The sequence below is a fragment of the Enoplosus armatus genome, chromosome 4, assembly GCF_043641665.1.
Source record: "Enoplosus armatus isolate fEnoArm2 chromosome 4, fEnoArm2.hap1, whole genome shotgun sequence".
Taxonomy (NCBI): domain Eukaryota; kingdom Metazoa; phylum Chordata; class Actinopteri; order Centrarchiformes; family Enoplosidae; genus Enoplosus; species Enoplosus armatus.
Genome location: NC_092183.1, coordinates 22,508,449 through 22,523,000, shown reverse-complemented (window position 1 = coordinate 22,523,000; position 14,552 = coordinate 22,508,449). Strand labels below are relative to the sequence as shown.

At 45.5% G+C, this 14,552-nt stretch overlaps 1 protein-coding gene across 2 annotated transcripts in view; it reads right to left on the bottom strand.

Annotated features, from left to right (window-relative positions):
* The window catches only part of tncb (tenascin Cb), a 28,662-nt gene extending 19,091 nt beyond the window's left edge, over positions 1 to 9,571 (bottom strand). For both annotated transcript variants that reach the window (XM_070903957.1, XM_070903958.1), the window contains exons 1-6: positions 9,085 to 9,571; positions 7,081 to 8,301; positions 5,329 to 5,592; positions 5,122 to 5,237; positions 4,428 to 4,581; positions 86 to 355 (exon numbers count right to left, since the gene is read on the bottom strand). In XM_070903957.1, the coding sequence (XP_070760058.1) occupies positions 86 to 355; positions 4,428 to 4,581; positions 5,122 to 5,237; positions 5,329 to 5,592; positions 7,081 to 8,301; positions 9,085 to 9,571 (2,512 nt within the window). The remainder of the gene's footprint in view (positions 1 to 85; positions 356 to 4,427; positions 4,582 to 5,121; positions 5,238 to 5,328; positions 5,593 to 7,080; positions 8,302 to 9,084) is intronic.
* Positions 9,572 to 14,552: the final 4,981 nt, after the last annotated feature.

Sequence of the window (14,552 nt, the reverse complement as noted above, 5' to 3'; positions counted from 1 at the left end):
GGAAGAAGGTTGTAATATTTGATGTAAAAAGTTCAGGCAGAAATTATATTTATTTAGCCTAAAAACACAAAAGCACATACGGTACCTGTAAGGAAAGACTCATAGACAGGGATGCTGGTCCGCTCTCCCTTCCGAGCCATCAGAGACACCTCGTACTGGGTGTCGGGGCTGAGGCTGCCCAGGTGGTACTGGGTGTCAGTGGAGGACAGGTCCACCACGTTGCGGTCGGCCGGGTCCGAGCTGGGCCCGTAGGAGACGGTGACACCGTCCACCTCGGCCACGGGCTGGAACCAGGTCACCAGCGCCGTGGTGTCCGTCACGTCGCGCACGTCCATCTGGCTGGGGGCATCGATCACTGGGTAGGGAGGGGTAAAGGATAACATGGTGAAAGGCTGTGAAAGGACCCTTACTGGCAAAAGGTCTTTCTAGTTGAATACCACATATGATCAAAGGTATTTGCTGAGAGGTAAAGCATAGGTTCACACTATTTCAAGTCTGTCTTAAAATAATAATCAGGTCCCCATATGGACATTTAAACAGGTTCTACTTGCTGTAATCAATTCCCCTGTTCACACTGGCCATTAAGAGGTGCGCGCGGAACAAAATACGCAGCCCTTCCTCCATGCAGCCCTCCCTCCAAACATTTAAAGGTTTATCTGGTTGTCGGGAGTTAGATAAATCAAGAGGATATCGTTAAAGTTTAAGTCTTTTCGGAGCAAAATTCCGTCTTTGTGTTACTGTCCCTCCGATGCAGCTCAATGGGGAAGCATTGTCCTGGGAAACACAACAAGGGATTGTGACAGTAAAAGAAAAACTGTTACAACGGAAGATATCCACTTGATTGGGGGACAAAATGCACAGTACATTGAAAGCGCATTAGGAAGGGGTTTTTTAATGTCCTGTACAAACGATTACAGTAAGACTAAACACGTTTCAACACTGAAACCAGCAAAGGAACATGGACCGTTGCTCTGAAAATCCTAACGAATGATTTTTCCACACACTGTGCTGCACAAAACTGAAGCTGCGTTCGAGTTGCACCATGCATAGCCAACCTAACAACAGTATGTGGGGCCAGGGTCAGTAACAAAGCTGACTAAGTCACTGAAAAGTACCTGAATCTCTGCATGCTTTCCTTATGTAGTGTCTCAGATAACATGACATGTCCTCTAAATCAGTCTCCAACAAAAGAACACATGCTGTGTTCCTATTTGGAAGTAGTGAAACACAAATCAATTAACATATTTCACAGAACTTAACTTCTTTGTACCTGAATAAATGTAACGGTCTAATAACGGTCTAAATACAGTGATAAATAGAAGACAGTGTCTTTTTGCTATTATAATAGTTTAGGTGCAGCAGCTGCACTTTGCCACATCATGTCCCTGTTGACTTAAAACGCATTTTGGTCCAAGCTGCATCTTTAAGGTGATAATTGCAGAGGCGTTGCATTCGCTTCACGCCCTGTCTTATTTTAAGCAGAATCAAGACGACCACCGCAAATTAGCTGGATATAGCTGCTGGTTGCATCGTGTAGTGGGACAGGAGGGGCATGCTCTAGTTAACACAGTGACATTACAGTTCAGTGATATCTGTAAGGTATCTGCAAGTTGAGAAGCTGTTCATGCTCACGGTCAGCTTGAATGCTGATTGGATATGGCAGATTTTAAAACGCACTCGTCTTACTGTTGGACTGTGTTTGTGTCTCAGTTTTATATCTCCCCAGCTAGAAGTTGTGTTTCAGCAGCGGTAGACGAGTTTCATCGTGGTTCTGTCACTTAGTGTTGGTGCCTTGCCCTGCTCAGTGATGAAACTGAACCTATGATTGAGTCAGAACGTGTCAGGGCGTTTACGTGCATGAGTACTATCATTTCAGCAACGCAGGTGCTGCAAAAATGTGACAACCCCCTTGCATTTATGAGGTTATTCAAACTGTTTACGGATCAAATGAAGGGCGCCTTTTTCACCGGCACTGAAATTGATTTGTCACACGCAAGCAACTTCAGGAAAGTCAGCCCTCTGTGCGGCGCTGATAAAATGAAGAATCTGCATTTGAGCTTAACACAGATTTGTCTTCTGAGGAGGCTGCGAGCGCGTCACTCGGGTGTCACGATACCATTCTCCTGGGAGGGCCGGTGTCCCTCTGAGCCTGACTGCTTGACTGACTGGTGCCTCCCACACATGGTGGGTTGGGTTGGAGGGGTAGGAGAGAGATGGGGGGGGTGCAATTAGCCCCTCAGCATGCAAATCCCACAGTGCGCACCCGCAAGCCGATGTAATGGGAGACATTAAGAGAGCCTGAGTGACACGGAGAACTCTGAACCTCATAATCCAAGTAGTGCTGACACGTGGGCACACACATGTGTGTGCATGAGTGCATGTATAAACCGTGCAAAGAAACGTTCACCCCGCTTTGACTTTTTCTTGCGTTACAAGTACATCCATTAGGAAATAATCCATTACAGAAATAATTTAACAAAGAAATTTCCCTATTTTTACATCAACGTCGAATGTCAGTGTGCAAAACAGCCATATCCCTTTTCACAAACACACTAATTGCATACATCATGACTAGAGATGCTAATTTTTCATTTTTGCTCTGACCGATAGCGACCCTCGTTAACCAATCAAGATTAAAATGTACTATTTAGATTATTTTTTAAAGAAAGGGTTTCTTTTTATATAAACAACAACAGAACATGAGGATGCACACATCGTACGCTGACACACATTGAATCCTCCAGCGCTGAGGCCGCTGTAGAGAACATTTTGTGGGCATGGTAGGCAACAGGAGCCAGGCTTTTGTAATAGGCTAATGAATTATCAAATGCAGCCGACAGCTTAACAAAACGGAAACTTGTAGTCACATTTTTCAGACCTCAGATAGGCCTAAAATAAAATAACCAGGCCAGGCCTACCTCAGTCCTGACTCGCGGACTGCTTGTCGTCGATGGTACAATAGGTGTACTCAATATCATCAGCATCCCACCCACATATTGTACCTCTCTGAGGCTATATATTTTGTGATAACATGAAAAGGATTTTGTTAAAACGAGAACATTTTCTTGTTTCGACAAGTTTTTTTTTTATCATGGTGGCAGCAACTGTGAAGGATTTTCTTCTCAAAACGTTCTGCAATTTTAGATTTCTGACAAGAAGGGAATTTTCCAGGTTATTCACTTCATGAGAAGGGGGTTTAGCGTGTAGGGTACATTTTCCCTTGGAACGCAGAGAAGTGTGTGCTCAGAAGAAGGGGCCCAACCATCAAAATACAATGACACTAGAGAACAGGCATTATCACTGCGCTTCGTCTTCTGTGGTTTAACTGTATAGACGACATGAAAGAGGCTGAACAAAAAAACACCTTAACTGCTCTCACTGCTGCGCGTATTATAAGGTCACGATGGGCCTCGAATGGCATTTCCATGCATACTTGTGTTTATCCTGGCAAAGTGCAGGCCATTTTCACTCCATAAATAAGCAAAGACGTGGCCTGACCCTCTGCCAGTTATTAAATTTTGTGTTGAATGTGGCGAACATTGCTGCGCCTCTTGAATCTGCTTTGTTGAAACAGAAGTCTCCCAGGGGTAACAGCTAGCACAGTTTGAGCCCAGGTTTAAGTTCCAGCTTCGGAAGCCGCTGGACCTTACTTTTAAAGAAAATACACATTTAACAACTTCAGAGACAGTGAGAGTGGGAGTGTTTTTACCCACTCCCCCAGTCAAGACACCTAAAAGACATCTAAAAACAGCCTTGGTTGGTGGTTGTTCTGGCAGGTGAAGTCGAGAATTCAACCCTGTTTTCTCTCTTTATATTGATCCGCATCCCTGAGTTCCTTGGTGTGTTTCAAGCCACTGGGCTTTATAGCCTCACAGAGCTATGAAGATATCTCATAACCTGCCAATAGGGCTGGAAATCCATATCCCTCTTTACTGCCCCCGCTAAATCACAACAATGCAATGAAATCTAATGAGCTAATCACTCAGGGCTGACGTGTCAGGCTGTTTTCAATACTCTGTTGGGGGCTGCAGGATGGATAAACCAGATATGGAAACCAATGAACCTATGCAAGGTATGAAGGTGACAACCTGTTTGTATTTAACTTTGACAGCTCTAAGTGACAATTTATTCAATAATAACCCCTATTTCTGGAAAATCACACCCCCTCATTCCCGTCTCTTTTTCCTCTGGCTTACCTGAAGATTTCCACTACAAACTATTTCATAAACAGAATTTAACTCTGTACTACACATTGTAACAGGGCACAATATGCTTTTTGGGTTTTTTATGTGGTTTAATTCATGCAGTGGAGGGTTAAGTTACAGAACCCATTGCAAACTGAGTATATCTACTGGAACAAAACCATTCCAGTAAGTCTAAAACAAAAGAATGATAAGCCCATTAGCAGTGTGAATGTATACACTTACTTGTGACGACGTTCTTGGAGGCAGGCGGCCCATGCTTGTTGTCCTTTACCACCACCAGTTTGACCTCGTACTCCTGGCCGGGGCCCAGGCCCGACTGCTCAAAGGTGGTCTCCGGACGGCTGAGGGGATTGCGAATCTCACCATCCTCCTCTTTCTGCCAGCATCGAAAAAAAAATACCAGTCATCAACCACTACAAAGGCTAGTCCTGGCATAATGTGTGGAGTGGGAGGGGGGAAAAACTGCCAAATCATACATAATGGCGCTCTGGGTGGTGTTCAGACTTAAGAGTTGACAGGGGACTCCGTTTAATAGAGTGTGGCTTTGAGTAGATCCCAGTAGAACCGTTTGGGAACGTTTCTATGAGCACTCAAAAAGGAAAATTAAGCATTAAACAAAGTAACATTCGCTCTGTGCTGTATGGTCATTGGAGCTGTCAGGACATGCTAACAGTTTCAGTTTCCTGTGGTTTTGCATTCTGGCTTGGCTAAACTACTTTCCACAGGATGCCCACCCTGATCCTCATGTATGCACATTAGGCAATTACTGAATTTGAAGTAGGGGGTCTGCAGTGGGCCGTATATGGTTTCTACCAGAGGAAAATGTGGATAATGATAGAGACTGCGGCAGGCTCCAGAGTTCAACCACCTCCAGGAATACAGAAGCTCCATTAATATATTGGGTAGCAGGACTCACTGTGTTTCTGAAAATAAGGTTCCAGCCATCGAAGGGAATGTCCAACGGGTCCCACTGCACCTCCACTGATGTCTCCCGTACTGACTTGAACTTGAGTCCCTCAGGCTCAGGCAGATCTGGGAGGAGGCATAGAACAAAACTCTGACTACATTCCATCTAGAACTACATGCGGGGTTTTGTAAACTGCCACAGAAAGGATCGACATACGTGTAGCCACCCTAGCACTGACAGGAACACTCCTCTTGTTGCTGAGCACAGCGTAGACGCTGATCAGGTACTCCACGCCAGGTTCGAGCTCCCGAATAGTGGCCATCTTCTGGTCCCCGGGAACCTGCATGTCCAGCTCCAGACCTCCAGGGGCCGTGGGGACGTAGGTGATCAGGTACTCAGTCACACGCATCTCATTCTCCCAGGACAGGTCCACCGTCTCTGGGGTAACTTCCATCACTTTTAGGTCCGTGGGTGGTGAGACTGTGGGGAGATACTGAAAATCAGTGATCTGTATTCAGAGTTTTAAAATGTAACATAGTGATGGGTTTCACCCAAGGACTGTATGGTGAGAAATGTGCCGATGGGCAAATAAATCGACTTGCTGAACATTTTGTGTGACATTTGAAGAGAGAAGATAACATCAGGTTGATGCCTCTCGAAGTTGGTAATTGATTTTCTGTAGAAACCAGTGACTTCATCTCAACTCATATTTTACAGACATATAGATATAATCTGAAGACTGAGCACAGGATTCAGAGCCATGTTGACATTTTAGTAAATGTCACTGAAGGCTGATGTTGTTACATAATACAGACAATTAAAGATTTTCAGGTTTTTTTTTTCATTAATCTAAGATGGGGAAAATGTACAGAGTGGCAATATTCATACATAAATGTAACCGTTAAACCATTTTCAGTGATACTAAGTTGAATGATACACAACATTTATTTAATATGACACATGAAACACATGAAGTGGAATACATTTTCATGCATTGCTTGATCGGGACCCTATGCTGTACACAATTTGTTCCCTATAAGGTGAAACAAACCGAGATCTTTGGAACTTTCTGATTGTTCCCTTGGTGCGGATTCACCCCTCACCCGTCACCAAGGGCAGTTTTCCAATCAGCGCATGTTCGAAACCACAATTTTTTTCCATGTGATTTTATAGAAAATAGCTAGCTGTTTCATTCATATGTAGAAAAGGAGACCGACCTTATTTGTCAATTGAAAATGTTCCTCGAACATATTTGTAAATGTAAAGAAATTATATAAAATGGCTCTGTCACATGGTGGGTACCTCTGTACCCTCTGTTGAAGAGGAAAGTGAAACCCTAATGTACATGTTTAGATTTCAATCTAAACAAAAGATATTTTGTATCTTGTTAAATGTGTCTGTGATGTTGAAAAAAACTGCAGGAATTTCTAAAAATAAAAGTTAAAAGACAACAAAAGTACGAGTAGCATTGTGAGCAGGTTAGTTACTAAAGGAGCCTGGGTTGTGTCTATTTGGAATCAAGCAGTGCGTATGTTGTTTTACTGAAGAGCTGCACTAACCAATATCTTTATAGGACCAGGTCTCTCTTGAGAATGAGACCCCATGTCTTAATGAGACTGTCTGTCTAAATGAAGGTTAAATAAAAAAATAAAATAAAAGGAGCAATGGGTCAAATGACTCAAACTTAGTGCCCCACATCTCTACAGAATATTTTTAGCCTGTTTTAGGCTTTAATTGTTTCTGTGTTTTTACAGCCAGCAATGTTAATGTTTTGGTTCAGTCTTGCTTCTCTCACACACCCCCTTTTCCACATGTCGCTGTCTTCAGCAAAAAAAACCTCTGACATTTAGCAGCTAAAGAGGAAGATATTTTCTTCAGGAGGTGGTGGAGGAGACCAAAACAGAGCTTAAAGGAGAGAGAATATAAATCCTGTCAAGCTGCACAGTGCGCATGCATGGTCTGTCTTACCTCCGGAGCAGTCCTCCCCGATGAAGCCCTCGTCACAAACACACACTCCGTTCTCACAGCGACCCTGGTTCTGGCAGTCTTCCGGGCAGGTCAGTATGGAGCAGTCAGGCCCGGTGAAACCCTCATAACAAACACAGTTGCCATCGACGCAGTAACCTCTGTCAAGACAGTTCTTGGGGCACGTCTTCTCACTGCAGTCCTCACCAGTGAAACCCTTATGACAAACACATTGTCCGTTCACACAGTGACCACGGTTCAGGCAGTCATTGGGGCACGTCAGCTCGCCACAGTCTTTCCCCTTGAAGCCGACGAAGCACACGCACTTGCCATCCACACACTCTCCACGTCCCATGCAGTCTTTTGGGCAGGTCTTGATGCTACAGTCCTCCCCAGCGTAGCCTTTGTCGCATACGCACTGTCCGTTAACGCAGCGGCCGCGGTCTTGGCAATTGCTAGGGCAGGAGAGCTCGCTACAGTCTTCGCCCTGGTACCCTAAGTCGCATACACATTCTCCGTTAATGCACTGGCCCCTGTTGCTGCAGTTGTCAGGGCACGAGATGATGGAGCAATCTTCACCCTCAAATCCCGGGTCACAGATGCACTTCCCGTTGAAGCAATGGCCTCTCTCATTGCAGTTCTTGGGACAGGTGAGCTTCGAGCAATCCTCTCCACTGTAGCCGGTCTGGCACATGCACTGACCATTCACACACATGCCGCGGCTGTTACAGTCGCCAGGACAAGTGAGCTCACCGCAGTCTTCCCCAGTGAAGCCCTCATCACAGTAGCAGGTGCCGTTGACGCAGCGCCCGCGGTCGTAGCAGTCGTTTGGACAGATGATTTCGGAGCAGTCGAAGCCAGTCCACGGCTCATCGCAAACGCAGTCATCGTCCACGCAGCGTCCACGGCCCAGGCAGTTGTTGAGGCAGTTGGTCTGGCTGCAGTCCTGACCGATGAAGCCCTCCTCACAGAGGCAGGACCCGTCGACACAGTGCCCGTAGTCGCCGCAGTCCAGCAGGCAGAGCTCAACGCCACAGTCATCCCCTCCGAACCCCTCAAAGCATTCACATTTACCATCCACACAGCGGCCCTGGTCCTGACAGTCGCCGGGGCACTCAGGTTCTGTGCAGTTGGGGCCCTTCCATCCAGACTCACATACGCAGCTGCACGTCTCAGTGGTCCAGTTCCCGCGACCATTACAGTAGGGCTTTGTGGACACTTCGCCTGGGGAAAGGCAAAAAAGGAAGTATTCTGAAAATGTGTGCAATGCATACAGACTTTAGCCTCATGTCTAAGAGCTGCATTAGGGAACTTAGAGAAGAGTACCACGAGGACAACCGTCAACCTTCAAACAAAGGTGAGAACTAGATTTAAACGCGTGAACCTTGTTAATGCAAACTGGATGAAACCATAGCATTCAGCGGAGATGTGGTACCTTTCTCTAGTTGCACTTGTGATGTATGTTGATATGTTCAGTTTTACCACTAATTCTAAATGTTAAAAGACCAGCAACTACAAATAGTTTTACCACCACCTTCTCCCAAAAGTATCAAATACGTTTCTGGCCACATGCTTAACTTGCAGGCGGCCATTGGTTTCAGTCCATTTTGACAAACTATGAAAATGTACTTCCGGAGAGTTACACTTTGGTCATGTGGTACTGCAGTCCACGAACTCTCTTCGGTGGTGCATGCACGGATAGGACAGGAGACGAACAATAAGCAAATTTAGACATCTTCAAAAGGATCGTTTGAAGAAGAATTTGGCTATTGTTGGCATTAAAATGTTGGCTGTTCACTGTTGGATTCAGACAAGTCCCATATCAGGTCCTTCAATGCAGAAACAGCATGTTTTCAAAAAAGTCTATGCTCAATAACTGACAATATATTCACTGTATTGTATTAATTATCTCAATCGATTTTCATGTATGGTAAACTATAAACACACTGCCATTGTAACCCATTAATTACAGTACAACAGCACACACAGTGAAAGGCATAGAATTACCTGTAACTTGAGCTCCGCAGCAGCTGGCCCCACTGCCGCACTGTTCTCTCAGACTGGACAACTCCGACTCTAGCATCTCCAGCCTGTTCAGGATGTCTTTGATGTCTGGCAGCTGGTTGTCGCAGCCGCACGCCTGCTTGGGGATGCTGATGCGGTGCGTAAAGACGATCTGATTGTCGCCGTCCTCCGTGTGCTCCATGTGCTCGGTGTTCTGCATGTCCATCGGGGCGGTCTTGTGTTTGAGCTCAGTGCCCCCGGGCGAGTCAAGGTCCACGGAGCAGAGGGACGTGGAGGGGACGTTGATGTTGTAGACGTGGTTGAACACTACCGGCTGGTCGGGGTGGGGCAGGGTGAGGTTCTCCTGGGTTTTCTTAGGCATCAGGGCCTCTCTACGGTGGCGGATGACCTTCTTGACCAGGCCGGCGGTGGAGAGCTCGAGGAGCAGGGCCACAGTCATGCAGCCTAAGAGGAAGCCTTTCATCCCCATGATGACACACTGGCACTGCAGCTTCTCAGGAAGTAGCAGAATAGAGTCTATTCAGGAATCAAATAGGTATTCTTGAGTCCTGGAGTAAAATAAAGTACAGATAGGGAAAAATGAGGACAATTGATTCAGAATTTACTTTCCTGGCACATAACTTTGTCACATAGTTCGTCTCTATGAGGAAGACATATAACACTGAGCAACCCATACAGAATTCTGTTGGATATTCACTTTTCTGGTTTGCCCTTGCCATTCGGGATAGATTCATTAACATAGTCCCACCATACACACATATATATCCACACTGGGGAGCATAGCTGGACTGAAATATTATAGTATCCCACTAAAAAGCTATTAACCTTCTTCTGTTGCCCCCAACAAAAGACCACTTCCAATCCTGTTGCTGCCTCTGACCCATTTTAGCCCCTCTGCTCTCAGCGGAGTAGACACACACTCAGCGGATGACATTGGGGCATTCTTTTCACAATTCCTCTGAGGACCAAGAGCAGCAATTACTGCGTGGGCGGTGTGTGACCTTGGGGATCCGGAGCTTTCTTTTTCTGACCACGTTGAGACAGGTTGCCACAGACAGCCCGGTAACACCTGCATGGTGGGGAGCCTCCCCTTTTCTCCGCCATCCAGACCACAACCCAAGCTGACAAATTAATACCCGTGTATGGTTAGACCATCTGTGGACTAACAGAGGCACAGAGGTCTGCAGAAACTTCCCTGCTAGCAGCAAACTGGCAGGTCAGCTTTCCAAACGTTTCTGAGACATGATTCTTCTAAAAGGTCTGCTGGAAAAATGTGCTGAGCTTAAAACCTGTAGGTTTCTTTCTTGTTTTTTGATCTCAGAGTTAAATTAAATGCACAGGTTGGTTGAAGGTATGCCCTTGCTGTATGCAAGTCCCCGGCCCATTCCATCTAACATCAGGTGTTATTTTTGATGTAGGATTGATTCTTAAAGCATGTTGTTTCTCTTCTTGGCCTGCCAGAACTAAAAGGGGAGAACAAAATTTATGAATATAGATTCTGTGCACAGCAACAGACTTCCTGTTTCGGGCTCAGCCTGAGTTTATAGAGTTTATATAATTACACTTTTTACCACACCTGGTCAGAGATGCTGATGTTGTTCATTTTCTACCTCCTAATAAAACCAGTGTGGGCCTTGGCTGCTCTAAAGGCTAATAGCAGCTGTTTGCAGCCAACACGAAAATGTCTGGATAAGCAGACAGGAAAATGCATGACTGCAGGCATAAATGGCGTATTCCAACCCTGTGGTGGAATATGTATGAAGGAGTTTAATTTTCTCCGCTACACCTGATTGATGTGGACGCAGTCATAAAACAGGACATCTTTGCAGGCCCTTTTCATGTGTGCAGGAACAGGGAGGCCGACAGTCAGCAGGTAATATTCCGGGAAGAGGTGGCTTGGTCTCCTCATCCCGGGCCTGACGTGTGATTAGGCAAGCTGACAGATGAGCTCAGCTTGAAGGGATCCCACGGCTTCAAAACCCCTACCCCACCCCAACCCCCCCAGCCCTCACCAGCCCCCTGATTAGACAGGCAGGGATGAGCGCCTCCATGATGGGTAGACTGTAAAAGCGCTAATGTAGCTTGCTGATGGGAGTGCTGAGGATCTGGGCCCTCAGGGGTGCCCCCCCCACTCCTGTCTCACTCTCTAACACACTATGTCACACATGCATGTCCACACACACCAATACAGTCACACCGCTGTGCCCAAGCATCACAAACTAGGGATTAAATCAACAAAATAGCCAGAAAATTGCTTTGAGTTGCTGCTAAGGTTTTAGTTCTGGGCGGATGGTTGGCTTTCTCACTTTGAAGGCTGGCTGCTCTCCACATGGACCTCTGAGCGAGGCAACCCTGAGAGACCAAAGCGGGCTTTGTGTGAGGATCTGTGGCTCTGGCAATACTAGGCTTTATTCAGAAATAGATGAAGAGAAGAGACTTCCAGTCAGAGAAAGATTCTGATTTGGGTTTTTTTCCTGCTCTTAGCTGCCATCTACTACTCTTTAATATGAAGCAGAACAATCACAATAAGAGAATCTGAGTGTGACCCTGAGAAACGCAGAGCCAATCCCTCTGTTTGGACTTCCTTCATGAGCACCCTGTGGCCCTGGCACTATGCTAATGCAGCTGGTTGCTGGCACTCTAGACATGGACTTGATACAATCTGACTGCTGCTGTTTTGTTATTCCCTCACTTGGTTTTGCTCTATAGTTAGCTTCTCAAACTGCAACAAAGCTTGTTGCCCGCCTTGTGATCGAATGTGAGGTGAATTCTACCAGGGGAGACCTGTTAGTACACACACATTTGGTGCAACTGATCCAAATTACCCTGTTGTGAATGATTGCAAGGGGAACTCACAGTGGAGAGCTGGAAATGCTTTCAAGCTCCAGTTGGGGTCCATTTTAAAAGTGATTAGGTCTCTCATAGTCAGGAATGTTAAATTAATTTACCGGTATTGTTGCGCAATTAAAGTGAAGGGGTGTGCCAATCAAACAGCCAACCCTCAACCGTAACCCTGACCCTGTTCCAGCCCAAGAAAACAATGCATTGTGGTTTTATCTGTGCTTCAAATTCACTAAACATGCATTAAAACCAAAAATATATCAACCCAAATTAAATATGTAAAATGTACCCATATGAGCGTTTTCCAAAATTCATTTGACCACTACAAAAACGGTTCACATGATGGTTTTCTGATCTGCCACTTCTATGGTTCTGTTAAGTATAAGCAACTAAAACTATTTAACTCCATATGAGTATATATAGTATAGTGGTAAATATAACTATTTCACTATTTCATGGATAAAGAAGTGTCCAAGTCTGACGCTTTGCACACCCAACCACCCCAGTCCACACAACCTTCTCCCTAAGAGGTTCTGTGGCTTCATAACAACATCACGCTACTTCGTTATTTGCGCAACCACGTGGTTGAAATTCTGGTTCTCCAAAGAGACATGTCAACGTCTCCGTGGGTCTACACAAAGAAACATTTTTTTTCCTCCCAAAACCTCAACAAATCAGTTTGCAGAACCGGGGCGTCCAACAAGCCGATTGGTCGACCCAACTCCTGTCAGGACGAGGTTTCAAAATGGAAAAGACAAACATACAAGCTGCCAAAAAATTTTTGAAAATCTGTTATGTAACTATAAAAGAAACAGCCACTCGAGTGTCTCCAAAAGACCCTCGAACCTGTTTACTTACGTGCAGTCCGGAGAAGCATATTCCAGCCACATGAGGTTGCTTTTCGTTAACATCCGTTAAGTGCAAAATGTTAACATTGTCGCCGTTTTAAGTGCACAACCAAACGACCAATGCTATTACAGCCTCGTACATGCAGCTAAAATGCATGTCAGTGGTATGCACAAACCTTCCTCAACAAAAGTTCACGTGTAAGGGCCAGAGGGAACAGCGAGTCCAGAATTTACAATCCACAGATGTGCCTCTTTACATATGTCGTCTCATACATCCCTGATTTTCCCATTAGTCTAATGCAGAAAACTTTCCGCCTCCGACCAGCTGAATCAGCAGTAACTCCTTCCTTCCTTGCAAGAACAAGTGTTTTTCAGCATGTCCCCTAGATGTTGCTTCTTTTCTTACTTCCATGTTGTGCAAGTCTAGAACCTTAATCCTCGGCTCAATCAAGCGAATGCATTCATTTCACAGAAAGGAGGGCCAAGGGGATAAAGATAAGGGCAAAACCAGGACAGTCCAGTCAGCACAAATCCCCATAAGCTACTGTATACCCCCAACCCAACATGGCATGCAAAGGTCTTTCTTCGTATAGTGGTCTATCACTTCTCATTGATCCTGTTTCCATTCGGACAGTGCTGTCCGAATGGAAATAAATAAATCCCCGGTGGATGATTACTTTACCAGTGTTCCTTTCCTCCAACTGTCTCCCATCTTCTAGACACAAGTTTTACTTTGAGTTGGTTGAGAGACTGACGAGCAGACTTGCTGTCTGGGGACGACTGCAGACATCACACGCAGAATTCGGGGGTTTCTTTCCAACTCAGCCAGGGCCCCATGCTGACAAACTTAATTGTCACTGTAGTTCACCTTTGCCGAGACTTGGCTGGTCCAAGATAAGTCAGGAAAGAAAACTATTACTCGGTGAGCGTTCAGCAGCGGTTATCTGCGCAGGAGAAAATGTTATTTGCTGTGGCACAAAATAAAGGCAAGTGTTATCAGTCTGCAACGGCATTGTGCTTATTTGAAAGCAGACCAACATGGACATGCAGTCGGTGCTTTTCAGGAGGGGAAAAGAAAACTATTAGTGGATAATGGCAGCAGTGTGAACAGACAATGCATCATCCGTCTGATAACTCGACAACAAACAAACTGAATAATGAAGCAGCGTGCCCCACTTGGTGTGTAGAAGCCGTAAATATTCGATGACTCCAACTACAACTCAAGTCCCAGGACTGCATGTTAAACAGGTCTGATAGGATGCACATGCTTTCTTTTCATTTCTGAAGAATTTATCAAGCGTGCCTGGTTTTGTAGGTCACCCATGACAAAAACCCAGCTTGCCTTCTTTGGTACAGAATCCAAATGTGGGTCGCTGGTATAAGGACTTAATGAAGGGTTATTGTCTGGGGCTCTTTTCACCTTGAGACACTGCCACACTGTAAGGGGGGGAAAATGACCAGAAAATGGGCCTCAGTCACGGACACTCACTGCCATGTCAGGAATCATGAAATAAATGTCTTTTTCTAATCCCGCTCTAAAGAGCAATCTTATGTCCCACAAATCCACTAGAATTGAAATGTGCCGATAAACATATTTATCACAATCAACTCGCCCGCAAGGAGAAAGAAGCCTCCCACATACGTCCCGAGCTAGAGCAGGTGAGTATTGATTTGGATCCTGTATCTCCGCCAAGGTCATAGCTGGAGAGAGATAGCGAGTTGCTGAGGACAGCACTGCGGCTATGAGTTATAATCATCAGA